Source organism: Geotrypetes seraphini, chromosome 3 (assembly GCF_902459505.1).
Source record: "Geotrypetes seraphini chromosome 3, aGeoSer1.1, whole genome shotgun sequence".
NCBI lineage: Eukaryota > Metazoa > Chordata > Amphibia > Gymnophiona > Dermophiidae > Geotrypetes > Geotrypetes seraphini.
The window spans coordinates 15,066,993-15,090,478 of record NC_047086.1 but is presented as its reverse complement, the minus strand read 5'-3'; the positions used below and the strand labels follow the sequence as shown (position 1 = coordinate 15,090,478).

Sequence of the window (23,486 nt, the reverse complement as noted above, 5' to 3'; positions counted from 1 at the left end):
CGAATAATGTCCAAGACCCACTGGTCTGCTGTAATGCACATCCAGGCAGGCAGAAACTCCGAGAGCCAATCCCCTAGTCACAGAGGGGCATCCGGCATCATTCTAGCAGGGTATGCAGGATGGGCAGTGAAAGGTTGGGAATGTCTGTAGCCAGCGTACAGACCTCGGGAGCTCTGGGAAAATCTCTGAGACACGGAATAACATATCATACTTCTTAACCGCGTAACCATAAGTTCTACGCGATTTACAAAAGATTATAAACTAAAAACAATTTGATAATGGCAGGAAAATTATTTGACCAAGTATTTTGAGAAAAGAAGAGTTTTTAATAGGGTTCTAAAATGTTTATAGGAGCAAGCTCCAAGCAATAACAATCGAAATTCTCTATTGTGGGAAGCCGCTTGAAATGATAGAGTATGGTCAAGAGATTTTTTGCTTTTACAGCCTTGTATTGACAGAAAAGTAAACAGGGCAGGCGATCTTCTACTATATTTATACAATGCTAAAGAGAATCTATTAGCCATGTAAGACGGAGCGGTACCATACATAACCTTATAGCAAAAAAAAACCCCAGCTTAAACAGAACACGCGCCTCCATTGGAAGCCAATGCAACTCACAATAGAATGGAGTTACATGGTCATACTTTTTAAGACCATAGATCACTCTAACCGCTGTGTTCTGAATCAACGTAAGTCTAACCATGTCTTTCTTAGGGATTGTTAAGTATACAATGTTGCAATAATCCAAAAGTTTAAAAAACAGAAAATTCAATAGGGTCATATGGTACACAGTTTCCATAACGTGCAATAACCCTTATGTACCACAGCATCTATCTGTTTTTTCATGGTCAGCTGTTGGTCCAAAACGACTTGGCTGAATTGTATATACTGTTGAATTTATACTGATCGATGGCTTGTGAATGATCTTATGCGGCGACATAACAAAAAAAAAAAAAACTTTGTCTTTATCAGGGTTGAGCTTAAGTTTAAAAATCCTGCTCTAAGAGTTCATAATAACATAAGAAGTGCCATCTCCGGAACAGACCCTAGGTCCATCAAGTCCGGCGATCCGCACACGCGGAGGCCCCGCCAGTTGTACCCTGGCATAGTTTTAGTCCCCATATCACTCTAAGCTTCTCATAAGGAGATGTGCATCTAGCTTACCCTTACTTATGTCACTTTATGCCACTCATAAGGAGATGTACATCTAATTTACCCTTAAATCCTAGAACGGTGGATTCCGCAATTACCTTTTCTGGGAGAGCATTCCAGGTGTCCACCACTCGTTGCGTGAAGCAGAACTTCCTGATATTTGTCCTGAACTTGTCCCCCCTTAGCTTCAGTCCATGACCTCTTATCCGTGTCACATTGGACATTGTAAATAATTTTTTTTCCTGCTCTATTTTGTCGATTTCTTTCAGTATTTTCAAAGTCTCGATCATATCCCCTCGCAGTCTCCTCTTCTTAAGGGAGAACAATCCCAGTCTCTTAAGTCGTTCCTCGTATTCCAAGTTCTCCATGCCCTTTATTAGCTTCGTTGCTCATCTCTGCACCCTCTCGAGCATTTTTATATCCTTCTTTAGGTATGGAGACCAATGTTGGACGCAGTATTCCAAGTGTGGTCTGACCATCACTCTATAAAGCGGCATTATTACTTTCTCCGATCTACTCGTGATTCCCTTCTTTATCATGCCTAGCATTCTATTTGCGTTCTTCGCTGCCGCCGCGCATTGCACCGACGGCTTCAGGGTCCTATCGATTAATACGCCCAGGTCCCTTTCCTGTTTGGTTTTTCCCCAGAGTTGCACCTGGCATACTATACTTGTGTTTTTTATTTTTTCTGCCTAAGTGCATCACTTTGCATTTTTTCCACATTAAACTTCATCTGCCATTTATCTGCCCAATTCTCCAATCGGCTCAAGTCGCTCTGGAGTTCCTCACTGTCCTTCTGCGATTTGATTGCCCGGCATAGCTTTGTGTCATCTGCAAACTTGATGATATCACTGGATGTTCCATCCTCTAGGTCGTTGATGAAAATATTAAATAAGATGGGCCCAAGTACCAAGCCCTGAGGCACACCGCTAGTCACAGTCTCCCAGTCTGAGAATTTCCCATTTATGCTCACTCTCTGCCTTCTGTTCTCCAGCCATTTGCCTATCCATCTTAGTATATCTCCTTCTATTCCATGGCCTTGCAGTTTCCTGAGGAGTCTTACATGTGGAACTTTGTCGAACGCTTTCTGAAAATCCAAGTATATAATCCACCAGCTCTCCATTATCAATTTGTCTGTTCACCGTTTCAAAAAATTGAAGTAGGTTTGTCAAACATGACTTCCCTTTCCTGAATCCATGTTGGCTGGCTCTCATCAGGTCGTGTGTGTCTAAGTGCCGGGTTATGCTATCCTTGATCAGCGCCTCAACCATCTTCCCAGGGACCGACGCGAGACTCACAGGTCTATAGTTGCCTGGTACTCCTCTTAATCCTTTTTTAAATATCGGCGTGACGTTCGCTATCTTCCAGTCGTCTGGTATCTGTCCTGTTTTGATTGACAGGTTGGCAAATTTTTGCAATAGTTCTAAGATTTCCACTTTTAGCTCTTTCAAGACTCTCAGATGAATTCTGTCTGGTCCAGATTTGTCACTTTTGAGTTTGTCGATCTGGTGGTAAATCTGGTCCAAGTCCACTTCTACTGTGGTAAGGCTGTCCTCTGTTATTCCTTTGAACACTTTCATTGCTTCTGGAATTGTTGCAGCGTCTTCCTTTGTAAAAGACAGACGCAAAGAAGGAATTTAGTCTGTCTGCGATTTGTTTGTCTTCCACACATACTGTCTAGAGCCACCAAAAATAGAATGCCCAGAACTCCTGGAATTCTTGATCTACTATCAGGCAGGGTCTTCAGGCGATGGTCCATTACCGAATCCATGAGGTCATCCATGTTTTTGCCAAATAATAACTGTCCCTTAAAAGGCAGCCTCACTAAAGTTGCCTTGGAAGTGAAATCACCAGCCCACTGCCTGACCCAGAGCATTCGGCAGGCCAAAATGGAATACACCGACAGCGAAAGATTAGAAAACTGGGCCTCTTCTCCCTCGAGCAGAGGAGATTGAGAGGGGACATGATCGAAACATTCAAGGTACTGAAGGGAATAGACTTAGTAGATAAGGACAGGTTGTTCACCCTCTCCATGGTAGGGAGAACGAGAGGGCACTCTCTAAAATTGAAAGGGATAGATTCGTACGAACATTAAGAAGTTCTTCTTCACCCAGAGAGTGGTAGAAAACTGGAATGCTCTTCCGGAGTCTGTCATAGGGGAAAACACCCTCCAGGGATTCAAGACAAAGTTAGACAAGTTCCTGCAGACCCGGAACATACGCAGGTAGGGCTAGTCTCAGTTAGGGCGTTGGTCTTTGACCAGAGGGCTGCCACGTGAGCGGACTGCTGGGCACAATGGACCATTGGTCTGACCCAGCAGCGGCAATTCTTATGTTTGACCAGTACTTTCAAAAAATCATACAAGGCATCCGCCATGTAATCTGTGTGTGGCGCAGTGGTTAAAGCTACAGCCTCAGCACCCTGGGGTTGTGGGTTCAAACCCATGTTGCTCGTTGTGACCCTGGGCAAGTCAATTTATCCCCCCATTGCCCCAAGTACATTAGGTAGATTGTGAGCCCACCGGGACAGACAGGGGAATTGCTTGAGTACCTGAATAAATTAATATAAATCGTCCCAGCCATCATAAGCTGTGGCGGAGGCTCCACCACATCAGTCTCTAACATGCATAGCCTAAAGAGCCAGGCACATGCAACAAAAGACGTCGCCACAGCAGCTTTGATGACTAAATTGGCTGCTTCAAAAAGTGTCCTGAGGATCACATCCACACAGCAGTCCTGCCTATCTTTCAACACAACTTCCCCGACATTGGGAAGAGAGGTGCGCTTAGTCACTTGTGCCAAAGAATCCACCTTGGGCTGCCCCAAATGCTGCTGATATTCCTGCACCAGTGGATACAAGCAGGACATAGCTCTAGCACTCTTCAAAGGACCTTACGGAGAATCAAACTGCTCAGAGACCATAAAGCTCATATCTGGATGCCAGGGAAAGGTCAAAGATTGCGAGTTCATACTACAAAGCCAGGGAGAAGAAGTAGTGGACGGAGCTGGCTGAGTCACTAAGTTCAATTCCTGCAAAGATTCAGCAATAAGATCAGGCAGAGCCACAAACTCAAATAAGCGCAAGACAGTAGGATCACCAGCAGGATCCGGAGCCCTCAAGGAATCCATGAATCAAGCACACAAGTCCGGATCCCCTGATCCAGGAAGAGCTGCACTGTCAAACAATGAATCAGAGGTCAGGATCAGTGTCCGAATCCCCCAGAAAATGAGCAGGTAGAGCAACAGCTGGAGCGGGTGGAGGTGAAGACTTCCTCGAGGGTACCACGCCGCCCAAAGATGCCTTGGGGAGGGGATACCGCCCAGCAGCAGAACATTTACTTTGAAATTCTGACCACAAAAACTTCATAAAGTCAGAGAAAGTATCTGGTCCCTGAGGCATAGTGTCACCTTTAGATGACTTAAATTTGAGCTTCTTAAGCTGACTGAAGAACTAGCTGTGCTGAGCCCCGAAAGCAATGGAGGCTGCCCCACTGGGCTAGTCGAGCATTTAATCACCTGCTCCCATGAAGGGGCAGCTGAACTGGTTGCTACAGCTCTCCCTCCCCCCAGCTGCACCACATGGTAAGAATGCTCCAAAAGCACTAAATCTGCGCAAACCTGGCATCAATATACATGAGGAGACCCTGAGGACTACATCCCAGCATTTATCCAGGCAAAAAACGAAGTTTTGAAGAAGCTGGGAGAAAAAAAAGATTGCTAAAAATCCAAGATGGCTGCCAGTACCAAATTTGTGCCAAAAATGCAATTATTTTTTTTTTACACTTCCCAAAACTTAAAACCAGTGATTTTTGGATTTTTCAGGAGGGGGAACACAGAAAACCCCTCGTTTTAAAATTTCCCCAATGACTCTCACAGATTGTCAGTTCTGAGTTACTCACTGTGACCTTATACACTGGGTTGCACCTGCTTCCAGCTCTCTTCAGTAACTGGATAAGAATTCACTGCCACAATGCTGGAAATGCTCTCTCAAAGCTGATTTTCGTGCTGCCGGTCAGACTCCACTCTCTGACTACGCCTCCATCCCTGCGGATCACTGGATGTGCACCAGGATGGGCAGAGGACTCCAGCAGGGACTCCCCAAAGATCCTGCTGGGCTCTGCGGCATTCAAAGGAGAATTGGCCAAGTGCAGACACGTGGAGGGCTCAGGTCATGGTTTCTTCCCTTAGGATTGAACCTCCTGAAGATCCCCAGTTCTGGAGGACTCAGAGGAGGCCGAGTCCAAGTCCAAGGTTCCTGCCGCTCCCCCATGTGCCCTACAGAACAAGGAATAAGGACGCTCCTCAGCTGACTATCCAGCACAAACCTGGCATGATACAGAGGTGATAAGGCCTGAAGGGTCCCATCCCTATCAAATTTAAACAAAATCGAGGGGTTTTGAAGCAGATGGAGGCTTTAGCAAAAAAGATTGTTTAAAATCCAAGAATTTTTTGCTCCATTATTTAGCCCGTCCTCCAAAAAGGAGCCCCGAACAGGTTAAAGTACATCCTCAATATGATCGAGACAGGACAGAGATGACAATTTACAATATAGACATGACAATAAAACATTACACTAAACAGCATCTGGTGAGAGTAGGTGGCATAGGTGTGTTGACTCTGAATGACATTTCTGGATGCATGTCCTTAAGGCGCTGGGCTTGTGAAGAGGAAGGTTTTCACGGCCTTCCTGAAGCTCCAGTCCATCTAGTGGTTCTAACAGATGGGGGAATGGTGTGCCAGTCTGGGTATGAAATGTGAGTAGGAGCGTTTGCGGGCTGTTTCAGTTTTAAGGAGCAGCCAGGAGGTATGGTCAGTCATTTTTCTCCTTGGGACCTCAGTGGTCACTTTAGGAAATAGATTTCTAGTTTAGTTTCATGTAGTGCGGAATCATTTCGTGGACAGTTTTGAAAGCGAGGACCAGGGCCTTGAAGGCGCAGCGTTTTTGAATGGACAGCCAGTGCATGGAAGCTAATGCAGATGTAAAATGGTCACAGATTCCTAGGTTTTTCAAGAGGCAGATTGCAGCATTTTGCACCCTTTGGAGGCAAGAGAGAGTTTTGGTAGGCAGGCCCACTATTAGTGTGCTGTAATAGTTTAAGCGAGATACTACAAAAGCGTACAGTAGCTGGGCGAATTTGGGTTCTGAGAAGTAAGCACATATGGATTTTAGCTGGAAGAGGTAGTAGAAGGAGGATGATACTAGTTTGGATACATGATCTGTCATTGATAAGTTTGAGTCGAGAGTTACTCCTAGGCTGCGGATGTTATCTTTGGGTGTAAGGGTGTTTGTTCCCCCGGAAATTGATGGACGGGGGTATACACAAGGATTTTTGTGGATCCAGAGAAGTTCTGTCTTGGACTCATTTAACTGTAACTTGTTCCCGGTCTTCCAGGTCTTTATTTCAGTTATGCAAGACTGGAGATTCTCGATTTGTGTGTCTTGGTGTCTGCCTACGGGGAGATAGAGTTGTAAGTCGTCTGCAAAACAGTGGATTCTGATTCTGTGTTTTTCCGCTATGTCCTGTACTGGTTTGACATAGAGGTTGAAGAGGAGTGGTGATAGTAAGGCTCCCTGAGCGCTCCATAGTGGAGTGGTTTGGGTTCGGATAAGGATTTTCCTAGTAGAACTCTCTGCGATCTGTCATTCATGAATAAGGAGAACCATCCAGTGCGTTGTCATGGATTCCAATGGTCTTTAGCCTAGACAGGAGGAGAGTAATCGATGGTATCGAAGGCAGCACTGAGGTCTATTAGTACCAGCAATGCATCATTTCCTTCATCTAGGATTTTCCAGCAGTCATCTAAGGTCCAGTAGCACCGTTTCTGTGCTGTGCTTCCTGACTGGAAGTTGGAGAGGGTGACGTTTGTCCCCATGAAGTCTTGTAGTTGTGTGAGTACTGTCTTTTCCAATATTTTTGAGATGAATGGGAGGTTTGAGACAGCTCTGAAGCTGCTTAGATTGTCTGGGTCCATGGTTGGTTTTTCCAGGAGTGGTTTTACTATAGCAGATTTCCAGTTTTGTGGAACTACATCTGTCGTGAGGGACTCGTTTATTAGGAGTAGGATGGATTCCAGGAATACTTCGTTTGTATCCAGGAGTGTAGTAGGACATGGGTCCAGGATTGAGGTCATGGGGTGTATGGAATTGATTATGATTTTAAGGTCATTGTGGGAGATCGGTTCGAAAATGTTCAAGGTTTCTGTCTTGTGTGGATTGTCTTCTTGAGTGGTCTCTGGGATGTTTGGGAGTGCTTTGGCCAAGTCCAGATTTGCGTGTATCTTTGATATTTTGTCATGAAAGGTGGAGAGAGGTTCGCTGTCTAGGTTCATTTGCTGGGAATGCATTGGACCTTGGGCTATCATCAGCGAATTCATGCCAAAAATGGCCCATGGGGGATCCCCCAAAGTTCATGAATTACAGGGAGAGGTGTTTTGGAGGGTAACCCTTGCTCTGGCCCCGGAAAACCTCAAAATTCACTTTTCCAGACCCCACCCCTCTGATTTTCCCCATAGATTATAATAGCCTTACTCCTCGTGACATGTGGTGCCTGCCTGCCAGCCACAGTTCAGAAGTGCAGCTGGAATAAATAGAGAACTCTGCCTCACAGGTTCACTCTACAAACTTGGTCTTCAGGCTGCCAGTCAGACTGCCAGATATGAGCCTCAACCCCTGGAAAATCTCACACAGCAACGGGGGAGGACCATCCAGCCGACCCACTATTAAGCCTGGCCAAGCCAGGATGGAACCTAACAGCCTGTGATCAAGCTCCTGATAAATCAAGAATTTGAGCAGTTACACAGGGGACAGCCCCCAAGATCCGAAATATTACAGCAGGCTGGCTAACCAGGCATCCCCAATGGCTGATCCTTCTAGAAGCAGACTTCCGCCACACGAGCCTGCATATTTTCCCATGCAGAGATCCCAACAAGTGGGAACCGAGCCTCAAACATAAAACAGAAAAAAAAACAAAAATAATAAAACCACAGTTCAGAAACATCTGAGCTACTTGCTTGCATAAAAAAAACTGAGGAGGCAAGAGCAGCTATCTGGGAAGGAGGTGGAGTTGAAAAGATGACTGATATTATTCTGCAAGCAACTTGTGGATTCAGATAGATAATCCTAGCATTCAGGACTACCAGACATATTGCACTAGAACAGTGGTCCCCAACCCTGTCCTGGACCACCAGCCAGTTGGGTTTTTGAGATAGCCCTAATGAATATTGAAGAGAAAGATTTGCATATAATGGAGGTAAAAGGCATGCAAATCTGCCCCATGCATATTCATTAAGGCTATCCAGAAAACCTGACTGGCTGGTGGTCCTCCAGGACAGGATTGGGAACCACTGCACTAGAATATACTATTTACTTCTAAAGTGATTAGCTGGGAGTTCCCAAACAGATTTGAGAGCCAATCGTGTTTTCTGAATGTTCACAACAAATATGCACACAAAATCTGAATGCAGTGGAGGACAGTGCACCCAAATCTGGCTCATGTATTCTCACTGCAAATATCCTGTAAAATCAACTGACTAGGGGTCCCTTAGGACAGGTTTGGGAACTACTGGTCTAAATGAAATAACACAAAAGGTTCTAATATTTCATGTCAAGTATTGGTAGCTAAGGGAACCTTCCTCATGTAATATTGGAAATTCTTCTCCAAACCTGCCCTTAAGTGCAAATCTAATCCCATACTTCTCGTTTGAAAGGAGACACCCAAACACCACATTAAACTTTCAAAAATATAAAAATCACATTTATTTAGACTACAAAATATATTTTCAAACAAAAGATTAACAAAATTCTTCATAAGTTATTATACATAATTGAAATTTTGCACTAAATTGTGAATCTCAAAGATCCTTCTAAAGAAAGTACAACTGTGCCTAAACTTTCCACGACATTTATAATCCTGCAGTTTCCTTAGATGAGTGATCCCCACACTGTCAGGTTTTCAGGGTATCTACAATAAATATTCATGAGTTCAGTTTGCATACACTGTGTCCTTAGTATGCAGATCTCTCACACATATTCACTGTGGAGATCCTGAACGGCTAGGATTCCAAATGGTTGGAGAAGTGCTGTGTTAGGAGGACCATGCCTTGATGCAGTAAATATTTTGGGGGAAATATGGCCCATGTCAGCAGTGGCTCCTCTTTTTTTAGCTAAGTATAATTAAATTGCATAATTCAAAATAGTTTGAGCATGGTGTTGAATTTTGGATGGAATATACTATTTACACATGGATGTATTCCATTATAGAGACCAGTGACGAAGTGAGCGAGTCACAGGGCTGTGATTACCTGGGTTAAATGAGTCACTGCTACCGTCTCAAAAACTCCTTTAAAATATTTTCTTCTAAATAAGCAATTATGTCAATACAAGTGTGGTAAATAATGTTATTGAATGTACTTTAGCCTGGGATTTTGAGTTGTGTTTACATGAACCCTTGTTATTCAAACTGACCAATTATAAAAAAATATTTTGAGACACGATAGTGAAGAACAACATTAGCTGCTGAAATGCGAGTCCTTCACAGAAGGTACAGAATGGGTACTAGGAGAGATGGTGAAGAAATTGCTCCTTCCATCAAATAGTAGGCAGCTCGGCCCAGACTTCCAATCCCTAGTCTCTAATCCTTTGAGATGGCTGCTCCTATATGGCATGGATGGAACAGATGTAGTTGAAAAGGCCAGGAGTAGAACAAGTGGATGAAGTGCATAGCAGTAATGTTGGTTGCCTAAAATCTGTCACTGCTGGTGACTTGTTCAGAGGCTTCTTTGACATCACCAAATATTTTTCTTAAGTGTTCTACTGTTAATCAGAAATATAAACATTTTGCTATCTCCAAATTTACCTCATTGATTGTATTAATGCTTATGTTTGCCCATCTTACTCGTTATACTGTTAATAAAATTCTCATTTTATGTAAACTGTACTTGCTGTACACCACCTTAGGTGGCTAATAAATCCTAATACATAAATAAAGTTTGTTTTTCTAAAGTTCCAAAGGACTCGCAGACTGTCATCCAGATATTACTGCATCACCACCACAGAATGTTCACAGAAGAGGAAAGGTCAAATGCCAATGCCTTCCCAACTCTAGGTTGTATCCATGACATCATCAATGAGATGGCTCTGCAAGACTAGCTAAGGTACTATCTGCTACCAGTCCTTCTTGCAGGTTCTCCAAGCTGAGTGCTGCCCAAGTATGGGTCAATCATCCATTTATCTGGCATAATCACCTCCCTTTTTTTGACAACTATTACACTGTGGCAGCCGTGGAGTCCACTGATGCCAATTCTGGGTGTGAGGCAGTTTGAGGCACTCTGCAAACCCACTGGACCTGGGAAAAGATAGAGATCAATAAGCTGTATTGGTGGAATACATGCATCCCTTTTTGCTTCCATCTATAGTTAGACTCATGAATAGCAGGGCCCCTACCATGTAACACCATTGCCCTGCACAATATCAGTGCTCTACCAAGTCCCCAAACCTCCTAAAAGCTCCTATCAAAGGATTGTCCCCAAAACTCCCAAAAGGTATTGGGTTCTCAAGACTCTCAACTTTACCAAAAACTCCTACCCACTAGGCCTATAACCTGTCAGGCCCAGATGAAAAGGAAATTGGACTCCCTTCCAAACCTGTGCTCTTGTAATACAACTCACTCACCAGCTTGTCCTCATAATGCTGATGCCATATCCATGGGCTCTGAAAAGCCAACAATGTTGCCTGACCCAAGATTTCAATGAAGCCTTGCTCCAATGGTCTGAAGTGAATAGGACAGACACAGCCACCTTCCTCCAACAGGCACAGAACTTTGCTACTACTAATCATTTCTATAAAAATACTAGACATACACAGCGCTGTAGATCAAAACATAGAGAGCCTCTTGCTCAAAAGAGCTTACAATCTAATCAAGACAGATAAACCGGACAAGAAGATGCATCTATACACAGTGCTCAGATGGGGAAATTACAGAGGGGATGATGAGAAATATTGTTCTTTTTTAATTTTCTGATAGCAATAATGTATTTTATTGCCCCAGGCAACTTCTGACTCTGCTGACATTGGACACAACTCTAAAATATGTTCTTTTGCCATCAGGAATTATCTTGCCGAGTGTCCCTTCAAGAGCCCATTGCAGGTTTCTGGGATCGGCCCAAGGCTATTTTTACTCCCAACTTTCTTTGATAAAGTAAAAACATCACTTAACCTGTTAATACCTGCCTAAAGCGCCAGCATTTCTTTTGCATTTTCCCTCTTTGACATGCAGGCAGTACAAGCATTTGGTTAGTTTTCTTCTTTTTCTAGGATCCAATTGTTATCCTCCCCCTCAGTACTGATAAACAGTTCCATAAAGCCAAGCTTACCATTATATAGTTTTAAAGAAAAGGAAGGCGAAACAGAGAGCAGAGTCTTCTCCATTTAGCATATATGTGCTATGCTGTATATGGTACATGGTATTTTGAACTCAGGTGCAATTAATATGACACTATACTCCACATTATTCTGCACATTAATAGAACTGGCATTGGCACTGCATTTTAACAGGTGCACTAGAATATTTAGCACATTATTCATTAACCCTTTAATTGGTAGAAGGTGAAAGGGCTGCTTTATGTAACTTCATGTTGAACAAGAGCAACAGTGCCAAGTAACAGGCATTTGGAGATGCAGATCTCCCATAAGAGCCATAGAAGACACATGTTGCTTCTGAGCAACAATGCCAAATAAAGGGTTAAAGTGCCTGCTAGATTTTTTTTAGAAAGATGCTAAAAAAAAAGTTTAGTACAAATTTCTATATGCAGAAATGCAACATTGTTAGTAGTAAAAACACACTATGGAGCTCATAATCGAAACTTAAATACGTCTAAAAACCTGCCCAAGTCAGCATTTGGACGATCTAAAAGACAGGTCGTCCAAGTGCCGATAATCTAAACAGCTTTTTGGACGTATCCAGGGACATTTTAGGCCTCTGAATCCCTCTGTGCGCCCAGAGCTGAAAGGAGCGTTTTTGGAGGAGTGGTTAGGACAGGATATGGGCCAACCTAGACTTAATCGTCCTGCAGGTATAATCGAATGTTTGACGAGACTGCCTAGGTGAAACTTATAGATTGTGAGTTAGATGATGTAAAGACAGGTAAAAGTGCCCAAAAGGTATTGAAGATGACCAGATAACCACTGCAGAGACCACCCCACACACTCCTCCCGTGTTCACTGACCGTGTTGCACCCCCACAAAGTTCAGAATAAAAATGTACATACCTCCCTCCGGAACATCAGCACCTAGCATAGGAAAGCCTAGTAGAGCTGCAAAGAGCTGGCTTAAGTGGTCTGGGGGGTGGGCTAGTGAACCATAGAGAGGAAGACATAGGCCCATAAGCCACTCTAACCACTACATTCATGGTGGAAAATGTGAGCCCACCAAAAAAAAAACCCAAACCCTATTGCAACCATAAGGGCTATTCGGGTTGCAAACAGGTGGATATAGTGCGTTTTGAGGGGCATACCATAACTATAAGGGAGTTCTGGTGAGATGTTTATGTGGCACACTTTTTGTGAAGTTCACAGCAGTGCCATGTAAGGTGCCCCTGTGCTCTGTTACCATGTCTGGGCGGCTAGTCCATCATAATGCTGGCCCCTCCCACGTTCAAAAGGTCTTGTTCTGGGCACTTGGTACTTGGGACAAATTTTTGGTCGAAAATGTGGTATAAAGACAGACGTAGTGGTGATCTGGACGATCAAATGCTTGGACGTACAGATAGGCGATAAAATATATATATTTTAGACATACTTTTTGAGAATGGACATTTTGCCACTGATGACTTTGGGCGACTAGTGCCCTATGTCCAAATCGGACTTAAGACATTTTTCTTTTTTTAATATGCCCCTCTATCTGAATGCCTTGTCAAAATAATGACAAATTTTAAATACAGATTTGTTTTTAAGGAAATGTGGCTGGAAATTAGACTCAGCACAAAAGTTTCTAGGTACACAGCTGTAAAGAGTGAAAAACACCCACCTGTGCTGATCTGCCATAACCATTGGCATTAGGGTATAGACAGCAGTTTCATTATCTGTGCAACAAAGAAACCAAGAGTTATTATGCAATTTCCAATATATTCAGCATTAAAAAGACTAGTACAGTCAAGTCTTAAAAATATGGTAGAACTAAACATATAACATAGCAATCCCTCATAAAAGTCATTGTTAGTACAATTTGCAACACCTTGTTCTCTGCATGTGCCATGTTCCAAAAACCATCTATGAAATTCTTTCCTGGAGACTCCAAACTGATGTCTTAAGGTCTACTCTCAGTATCCACTCATAATGTATTCCTTCATTAAACATAAAACATTTAAAGTGGTACAAAAATGCACACATTGTTTTTCTGCCACTGGGAAACAGAACATTGCTGGGGAAGACTGAAGACTGGCTTTATGGGCATCTACTATAATAAAATGCTAAGCGCACATGTGCACTCTTACCGCCGTGTTCCCTGATCTGTAGTTCTGTGGTCGGCAGATTGCGCATGCGTGCTTACCACACATCTCTCTCTCTCTCGCAGCGGGCTTGCCGGCTCCGGCCAGCCTGACAAAGTTTATTTTTCTCTCTCTCACAGCGGGCTTGCCAGCTCTGGAACACTCCCAATTAACTGACAAAGTTTATTTTTAAGTTCAAAGCTGCCGCCGCAGCTTCTCTATCAAACCTCACCAGCGTTGGAGAAGACTTCCAACTCGGGTGGGGATCGAGAGAGGAGACGCAGCGTCGGCTTTGAACTAAAAATACAATTCACAAAACAACTAAGGGAAGAGGTGCTGCTGGACCAGGGGAGCAGGGAAGAGGGACAGGGGGAGCACGGAAGAGGTGCTGCTGCACAGAGAAGTGGGTTGGGGGAGGGAAATGCTGCTGCACAGGAAAATGGAGGGGGAGGGTATGCTTCTGCTGCTACTGCACAGGGAAGTGGAGTGGGGAGGGAAATGCTGCTGGTGAGAAAAGGGGGCTGGGGCTGAAAATAGGGGACATGTGAGGAAAGGAGGCTTTACTAGCACCCGTTAATGTAACAGACTTAAACACTAGTATATATAATAGTTCTCTTAAAAACTCGAGTCAATTGAACTTTAGTTTAATATATAAAAATGTGATATACAAGGCATAGGAACAATTTTAACAACGTTATGTTTTTTCTATCCAAATTGTTTTGTTATGTTATGATAGAAAACAAGTCAAAGATATCACAAAATATTTTTCAAAAAAGTCAGCACTCAAAATCTGCAAGTCACCATATTTCATTAAACAGTGGCTGCGACATTTTAAAAAAATGCATTTAAGCTGGGTTTTCCTAAATGGTGGTAGAGGTTTCCTGAGTGTCAGACAAATAACTCGCCGGCCTGCAGTAAAAACCTCTACTGCCGTTTAGTAAAAGGAGCCCTTACTTAGTCAGCTTTGCTAAATACACATTGACTAACAGTATGTAGAGCAACGATAAGCGATATTCAGCCACTACAGGTGAAACTGTGTGGGGTTTTTTAGGGCTGCTGAAAATTGGCAATATACACGTAACTAAGTATACTATTCAATCTCCACCCTAACTCCACTCAAGATACCATATACAGTGTAGATAATGCTAAAGCAAGCAAAGCAGTTTTTGCTAGCAACATCCATAAAGTGCCTTTTGAAAAAAAAAATAATAATAATGGTTTTAAGGATGTGGCCTCCAGCAAATGTTTATTTTCTTCTGAATATTGGCCCATCTGAATCCTGGAAGGCTCTGTAGAGGAGTTCAACTTATGCAAGAGTATAGAGGAAAAGGAACAGAATATTTAAGACACGAGTTTCAGTTAGTTAGATTGCTTTCCCTCAAAGCACAATTTCAACACAAGGCCCTGGGGGCACATATCAAATCAGCAAATATTCTGAATGGGATCAGATGATGTGCACTTGAAAAGAACATCGGACCTTAAATACCGCAGGAGATGATTGCAATGCTGTGTAAGGGATATCCTGCTCTCAATACCCCTTCTCAAGAGCAACCTGGACACACACCTAACACTAGAATTTCTGTCTCTAAGAAACCACCTTCCCCAAAACCCATCCAATCACTCAAAAGCTTAAATGTTACAGCTGTGCAAGATGGCTGCCGTCTGGAGCGGTGTGTAGGCAGCTTGGGGCTTTTTTCATTAAGCTATTTTTTTAAGCTTCTGCTACTTTGACCTTGTTGAGGTTGCCCCAAAGTGGTGCAGAGGGAAGGTGAGGAGCTATTCAGCCGAGCCTCCAAACCCCCTAACTGCAAAACAGCTTTTACTTACAGCATTCCCCTGGTCTCCATTGGTGAAAGCATCCCCAGCTACAGAACCGTGAGCAAAGGAGGCTTTCGTTGATCAACTGCTGCTGGAATGTTCATGGCGCCATGACGCACAGAGCCCTCCCCCGCTCCCAGTTGAGCAAATTGTGCAGGACATTATGTTGAATGCAAGTGTAGATCTCAGCACTGCAGCATCGCTTGGTGGGGAACCCTCCTGTGAAATGGTTCAGACACGTGCAAGCGCTCCCTTGAGTTTAACGAATACTGGAGATGTTGATAATCAGAGGCTAAGTTTGGATGTTTCATCTGCTGGCCCTGATGTTCAGGTTCAATCCTCCTGTGGAAGTTCACAGAGTAATCCCAAGGCTGCCCTGAGTAAGCCAACTGTAGTGACTCTTGACTCTATTTGGGATGCTTTAATTTGGTTAGAACTTTCAGTTTATAAAAATTCTGTTGATCTTGCCTCAATTGCAAATAAGTTGGAACTGGATACAAGTCAGCAGGGGGAGAGAATTGGAATGTTGGCTGAGAGAATGGAGAAAATGGAGCAGATTGTGAAACAGCATGGTGATTTCTTTCCTACCATTTTTCAAGATACAGTAGTGAATGGAAGTTATGGAAAATAAAGGTATCTTAAATTGAGATGTGAACTTTCCAAAGTGCCATTTGAACTACCTAGAGACACTTTAAAGAAATAATTTGTGGAAATTTTGAAGATCCCACCCAAGCTACATCCTCCCCTTGCCAAATAAAGGCCAAGGAGGGATTAAGAGGGTTAATATCTCCGAAGATAGTCTCGATGTGTCAGCCATCCTTGAGAGATCTAATAATAGAGACAAACAGAGCTACTTTATTGGTAGCTTTTATATTTGAGCAAGATAAAGATCATGTATTTACCTGGTATTGTCACTATCGTTCTGCTTTATTTCTTGGAAAGAATTATGGGTTTTTCCATTTATGTAAGACTATAGAAGATAAAAGGAAGAAGGGAGGATGGGTTAATGTGTTTCAGTTGTTTGTAAGAATATAAGTGCTGTTACTTGATATTGTTGACTGTATACTTGTTGCACTTTTTATAAGTTTTGAAAATCAAGAGATTTAAAAAAAAAAAAAAAAAGGGAAGAAGTTTGTGGAAACTGCCCAGGTGGCACGTAGTCTAGGAATGTAGGTCCTTGTTAAATTTATTTGTAAATATTTAGTGACTTGCGACATTCATAAATACATCTTTTTCACCCTTTACAATTTCAAAGATTTGTGAAAAGTAAGAAAAGATCAACCAAAGCTAGGGAGACTAATAAGGGTCAAGTAGAAACTGAAAGGGGAATTACGGTTGTTGAATAGATTGAGGGGTCCTTTTATCAAGCCACGGTAGGGGTTTAACGCGCATAATACTGCGCATTAAACCGCCTGCCGTGCTAGCCGCTAACACCTGCATTGAGCAGGCATTAGTTTTTTAGCCGGCCGCGGGGGTTAGCACGTGATGAAATGTCCGACGTGCTAACCCTGCTAACGCGGCTTGATAAAAGGACCCCTGAGGCTCTAAGTATAACGGAGAACCAAATTTATTACCTGGAAATTAAGAAATTGTCTCTTTTTTCTTTAATCCCCTCCCCCCTTTTTACGAAGCTGCATTAGGCTTTTTTAAATCACCGGCCGCGGAGATATTACCTCTGACGCTCATAGAATTCCTATGTGTTGGAGCCAATACCATCACAGCCAGAGATTTAAAAAAACCCTAACATGGCTTCGTAAAGGGGGGGGGGGTTGGTTTGTATCTCCTAATTCCCTGGATCTCACTGCTTGTTTGATTTCAGTACTGAAAGGAGGAAATGTGATTTTATTGATTTGTTGCCTAAAAAGTTTTGAGTACTCACCTAATATCCTTTGCTATTAAAATTATTTAGATTTGATGCAATTTTCAAAATTTCAATAAATATAAATAAAAAGTTACAGCTGTAATCCCCCCTCCCACACAAAACATAAGGCTTAATTCAGTCACATAAAGTATGCGTGATACAGTTGAGCTATAAAGTAGGAAGAGTTCTGCAGCCTGTGTTCCAAACGGACCACTTATACTGAATCTGAGAGGTCCCGACTCCTCCTATGCCCCAATTTACTAAATATAACTAAATAATAACAATAACTTTAAAAGTGACAGCTTTTTCACATCATGCATCAAAACTAGTAGCCAAATGTGCCACTCTAAAGATGGCTGTCTGTATGTATGTTTCCAAGGCAAAAAAAAAAGAAATATCCAACAAGTCTGCAGTGAGAGTAGAGCAACAAGAACAAAAAGAAACTGCAGAAAAAAAAATGTACAAGGTTCAGGAACTTTTATTAAAGTCAATAAAAAGTTGTTTTCCAAAGGTTGGCTCATTTACATGACCCAATCCTTGGAAAACAACATTTTATTGACTTTAATAAAAGCTCCTGAACCTTGTACATTTTTCTCTGCAGTTTGTTTTTGTATGTATGTTTCTTCAACATAACTTATAGAGCTTGTTGTTGGGATCCTTTAAGGATGAGAAGCACCACTAAATCCTTTCCCTATGGCTTCATTTCAAATCTAAGGGAAGGAACTGTATTTTTCGCTCCATTAGACACACCTGACCATAAGACGCACCCTAGATTTAGAGGAGGAAAACAAGAAAAAAAAAAGCATTCTAAACCATATTTTCCCTGCCAGGCTCTGCACCCAACCCCACACTCCTTGTCAAGCTCTGCACCCTGGCCCCCCATCTCTGCCAGGCTCTATACCATGTCCCCTCTCTGGTGGTCTAATAGTAGGCTGGGACAGGGAAGGCAGGTAGAGACAGGTAGGGCAGGTGGGCAGGTTTCTCCCCCCCCCCCAGGCAGGCAGCCGGCAGGTCCTGGCCTCTCCCTCCTCATTTTTAATTCGGCAGGGCCAGCCCTCCCTCCCCGCACCCACTTTTTTTTTTTTAAATTTCTGGAGCCCTCCTTCGCTGGACATAGCGCCTTCCCTCGCTGAGAGCGGTGCACAAGGCTGGCTGGCTGGTCCCCCCCCCCATCCCCGACAACGGCTGACGCAGCTGGCTCCTCTTATGTTCTCTTGCAGCATAGCGGCACACCAGGTAGCCTGCCTGGTCCCGCGCCGCTTCCTGTGAGAACTCAGTTTGACATACATACAACTCTACCTCACCCTCGAGACGCACAAATAAACTTCATTGCTACCTAACTGAAATAAAGAACTGGATGACTGCAAACAAACTACAGCTCAATGCATCAAAACCCAAACTTCTCTGGATACATAAGGATTCCTGCACATACCCTCGCCTATCCCTCTCTTGGGAAAATGGCACCCTTACAGTTTCTGCCAGGTGTTTGTAACCAGGATTGGCCACTATTGGAAACAGGAAATCGGGCTAGATGGACCTGTTTGGCTATTATGTATGTTCTTAATTGTCTACAGTGGGGAGGGAACCAATCACTAGCATGATCATAGTTCTGTCCTGTGAATAACTGCTATCAAGTTTCCATTGAGACTGAGCAATAAAACAAGAGGTTTGGATGTTGGCTTAAGCACTAGTTTAAAAAAAAACAAAAAACAACCCAAAGTTGATTATGTCTAAGCCTGACATGTCCTACTAGCCAATGTGATGGAGGTCAGAATAGTTACCAGATTTTGGACATACTTGAAGTTTTCAAAAACAGTGGTGGGTAAATGATGGAGAAGCCAGGTAAGTGATAGGGTAACTGGTGTTACGTTATATACAAGAAAATGTATATGCATAATCTAGACAAAGTAGTTATGCGACAACTGAACAAGGATGGACCATTAAGTAAGATATAAGTTCTCCCACTCTACTTGAGAGCCTAAACCCAATCAGTTTGATCAAATATTAATATACAGTATGGTGTCCATATTTGAGCACTACATTTCAAAAAGAGCATGGAAATTTGGAAAATAATATCGAAATGACAGTGAGAAAATTAATAAGTCTAGAAATACAGTCTCTAAGAAAAGGATAAGTTAGGCTCATTCAGTCTCAATGGAAACTTGATAGCAGTTATTCACAGGACAGAACTATGATCATGCTAGTGATTGGTTCCCTCCCCACTATAGGCAAATAAGAACATGCATAATAGCCAAACTGGTCCATCTAGCCCGATTTCCTGTTTCCAATAGTGGCCAATCCAGGTTACAAACACCTGGCAGAAACCCAAATAGTAGAAACACTCCATGCTAGCAATCGACAGAAAGCAGTGGCTTATCCTATGTCAGTTCAGCTTATCCTATGTCAATTTGCAGCAGGAAAGGTTTAGGTTCATTAGATAGTTTACTAATAACACATGTAACCTACAGAAATAGATGCTCCATAGTACTAGGGGATCTGTTGCAACCTGCAGCTCTTCAAAGACCTAGATACAGCATTGTTATGCAAGGAGGGTTAAAGAGAAAAAAAGGCAGCAAAAAACAACCCACACCAATGTGGGGAGGAGAAACAGCATGAGGTGGTATGCCAGCATCATTGGGTGGTCTAGGTAAAAGGAGCAATCGGTATCATCAGTCCATACAAGTGATAAGAGTGATGGGGAGGGGAATTGGAATTATTAACTAGGGGCTGGGGGAAGAGAAACTACTGTAGACAGTTACTTGAAATATTTTGGACAAAGCAAAAAAATAAAAAAAGGCCTTTCCAATTTTACATGGAGTGGGGGAGTGACCTAGCAGTTAGAACAGTTGCCTCAGCAACCTGTGGCTGTTAACTCAATTGCCACTGTAGCTCCTTAGGACAACTCACTTAACACTTCATTGTCCCAGGTACAAAATAGGTCACTGCCCAGGTAAAGGATCTAAGTGTCATCATTGAGGAAAGGTTGAAACCCTCAGGTCAATTTGTGGCAGCAGCTAAGAAAGCAAATAGAATGTTAGGAATTACCAGGAAAGGAAGAGAAAAAGATGAAAATGTCATAATGCTCTTGTATTGGTTTATGGTAAGGCCACTCCTCAAATACTGTGTACTATTCTGGTCTCTGTCTCTCAAAAAAAATATAGCGGAATTAGAAAAGGTATAGAAAAGAGGAAAGGCTAAAGCGGCTACGGTGCTTCAGCTCAGATTATGATAGAGGTCCATAAAATACCGAGTGACATGGAAAGGGTAGATGTGAATCGCTCGTTTACTCTTTCCAAAAATACTAGAACTAGGGTTCTTGCAATGATGCTACTTAGTAGATTTCCCCTTAACTGTATCCATGTCTGATGACTGAGTTCAAAGAAGCGTGAGATGAACAGAGGATCTAGAATCAGAAAATAATATTAAATATTGAACTAAGGCCAGTACTGGGCAGACTTGCATGGTCTGTGTTTGTATATGGCTGTTTGGGGGCGGATGGGCTGGGGAGGGCTTCAATGGCTGGGAGGGTTTAGATGGGCTGGAGTAGGTTTTAACAGAGATTTTGGCAGTTGGAACCCAAGCACAGTAATGGGTAGAGATTTGGATTCTTGCCCAGAAATAGCTAAGAAGAAAAAATAAAAAAAATTTAAATTGAATCAGGTTGGGCAGACTGGATGGACCATTCGGGTCTTTGCCTGCTGTCATCCACTATGTTAATATGTTACATGACATCTTGTTTGTCTGTCTTGCTTGTTTAGACTGTAAGCTCTTTTGAGCAGGGACTGTTTTCTTACTCTTCGTGACTCTGTACAGTGCTATAGAAATAATTAATAATAATAGTAGTAGTAGATTTAAAACAAACCAGAGAAAATACTTCTTCAGACAAAGCATATCTAAATTCGAATTTGCTGCCAAAGTTAGCTTAGCAGGGTTTAAAAAAGGTTCAGATAATTCCCTAAAAGAAAAGTCCATCCATAAGCCATTATTAAGATGTATTTGGGGGACATCCATTTCTTATTTCTAGGATAAACAGCATAAAATCCGTTTTACTACTTGGGACCTGGGTCGGTCACTGTCGGAAACAGGAATCTGGGCTCGATGGACCTTCGGTCTTCTGCCCCAGTATGGCAATTCTTTATGTTCTTAAAATACGTCAACCGCTTTGACTGTATCAAACAAGACAGAAAAGGCGGTATATCAAGTCTCATCCCCTTTTTATTTTGAAAAGGTTGAAGCCTGGACAGGCTGCTTTCTTAAAGAGACACAAGACAAGGAAGCAGATGCGGTGCCCTGCCACCTAAAATGCGTCTACTAAAAGGATTGAATTAAGGTGCTCGCCTTGGCCAAATTCCAAGACACGTTACAGTTCATGTCCACTCAGTGCATAAGGAGGGGCCCTGGCCATCCTGTGAGACAGTCCCTGAGCTTGTAAGGGAGGAGTTGACCAGGACAGGATAGACCCCCCCCCCCCCCGAGTTCACAAAAACGGGGCGAGGTACCTTGAACTGCAAGGTATAGGCGGAATAGAAGTCCCTAATGTAATGTAACACGAGCACCGACCGGTCCGCGCGGCCTGGCCTTGCCCTGAGGGCGAACGTGAAAGCGCGCCTGCGCCCTCCGTGGGAGAGAAGGAAGGAGGAGGGGGGGGGCGGCGGCACCACCTCACGACCGCTCTCACCTTCCGGCAGCTCCACGGTGCGCGCCCGCCGCAGGGACCTGCTCAGTCGGTTCAGCTGCTCCATGGCCCTCTCCATCCTAGGCGGGCCGCGGCAGGGAAGCGAGCGGCCGCCCTCTTGACGTCACTTCCGCGCCGGGAGACGCTGTTCGCGGAGGGGGGGGGTGGCCTGGCTGCGCATGCGCGCTTCTCCCCTCCCTCCCTCCCAACATCTGCCATGTACCCTTGTGCAATGAGCGCTGCGGTTGGAGGAGGCGCGCGGTTGCGAGGCACGTGCGAAAATAACCGTCTTCCTGAACGTCAGTTGCCTTGATCCAAGCGATAGACGCAGTCAGGGGGGGTCTGTTGCGTTTTGGCGGTGCTTAAGCTCCAATTACTTTGCATCGATATAGTTTAATTTTCCCCTGACAGGCGAGTTTTGATGCTGAAGCAAAATAGTGAGGGAGCAGCAGAGTCTGCAGCGAAAGCCACATAGCGATGGAGATACCTGAAAGGTATTAAAACGAACAAAAGATAGTAAAAAAAAAAGAGCACGTTAGGTTATTTGTACGTGCTTTTATGGATTAAACTGTATTTTTATGTGAATGCTACTACTACTATTAATTGTTTCTAGAGCGCTGCTGCACAGAGTCACGACGGAGACAGTCCCTGCTCGCAAGAGCTTACAATCTAAACAGACAAACTGGATGCCAGAGTGGGGGATACAATTTTGTAGGGTTACCATATGGCTCCAGAAAAGGAGGATGGATTGAGACATCCGGGTTTTACTTCTACTGAAAGCAATGGAGGACCGATAGAGACATTTGGGCTTTTACTTCTGTTGAAAGCAATGGAAGTAAAACCCGGCTGTCTCAATCTGACCTCCTTTTTCTGGAGCCAGATGGTAACCCTAGTTAGGGAGGATGATTAATCTGCTGCCTAGGGTAGTGAGCAGTGAGGGGTAGGATTATAAATTAAAGCGCATGTGCCAAACAAAAGGCCCATGGGCCAAATCCAGCCCTGACCTTTTTATGTGGCCCGCGGCAATGCTTTTCACAGGCCAGCGTGTCCTCCCTCCCGCGCCGGTCCATCGCCGTCACGCCAGAAACTCTGCCGGACAGCACACCGTTTTGGAGCTCCTGCCTGCATTACCCACACATCAAGTTTCAAGTTTTTCAAGTTTTATTAGGATTTTATATACCGTCTATCAAGGTTATCTAAGCGGTTTTACAATCAGGTACTCAAGCATTTTCCCTATCTGTCCCGGTGGGCTCATAATCTATCTAACGTACCTGGGGCTATGGAGGATTAAGTGACTTGCCCAGGATCACAAGGAGCAGCGTGGGGTTTGAACCCACAACCCCAGGGTGCTGAGGCTGTAGCTTCAACCACTGCGCCACACATAGTTCGCTATGGCCCTGTTCCCCAGACAGCTGAAGAGAACATGAAAAAGTATACATTCTTTGGGTCGCCAGCTCAGCTGCAATGCGGCATTATTGTCCATGGCTCCCCCTCCTGTC

General features: G+C 43.5%; 1 protein-coding gene across 4 annotated transcripts in view; it reads right to left on the bottom strand.

The window, feature by feature from the left end:
* Positions 1-22,226, bottom strand: part of HACE1 (HECT domain and ankyrin repeat containing E3 ubiquitin protein ligase 1) — a 293,187-nt gene extending 270,961 nt beyond the window's left edge. For 3 of the 4 annotated variants that reach the window (XM_033937255.1, XM_033937257.1, XM_033937258.1), the window contains exons 1-2: positions 21,991-22,226; positions 13,174-13,228 (exon numbers count right to left, since the gene is read on the bottom strand). In XM_033937255.1, coding sequence (XP_033793146.1) covers positions 13,174-13,228; positions 21,991-22,066 — 131 coding nt within the window. In that variant the 5' untranslated portion in view covers positions 22,067-22,226. Of the gene's footprint in view, positions 1-13,173; positions 13,229-16,353; positions 16,422-21,990 lie in introns of all 4 variants that reach the window. The other variant, XM_033937256.1, reaches the window with a different exon arrangement.
* Positions 22,227-23,486: the final 1,260 nt, after the last annotated feature.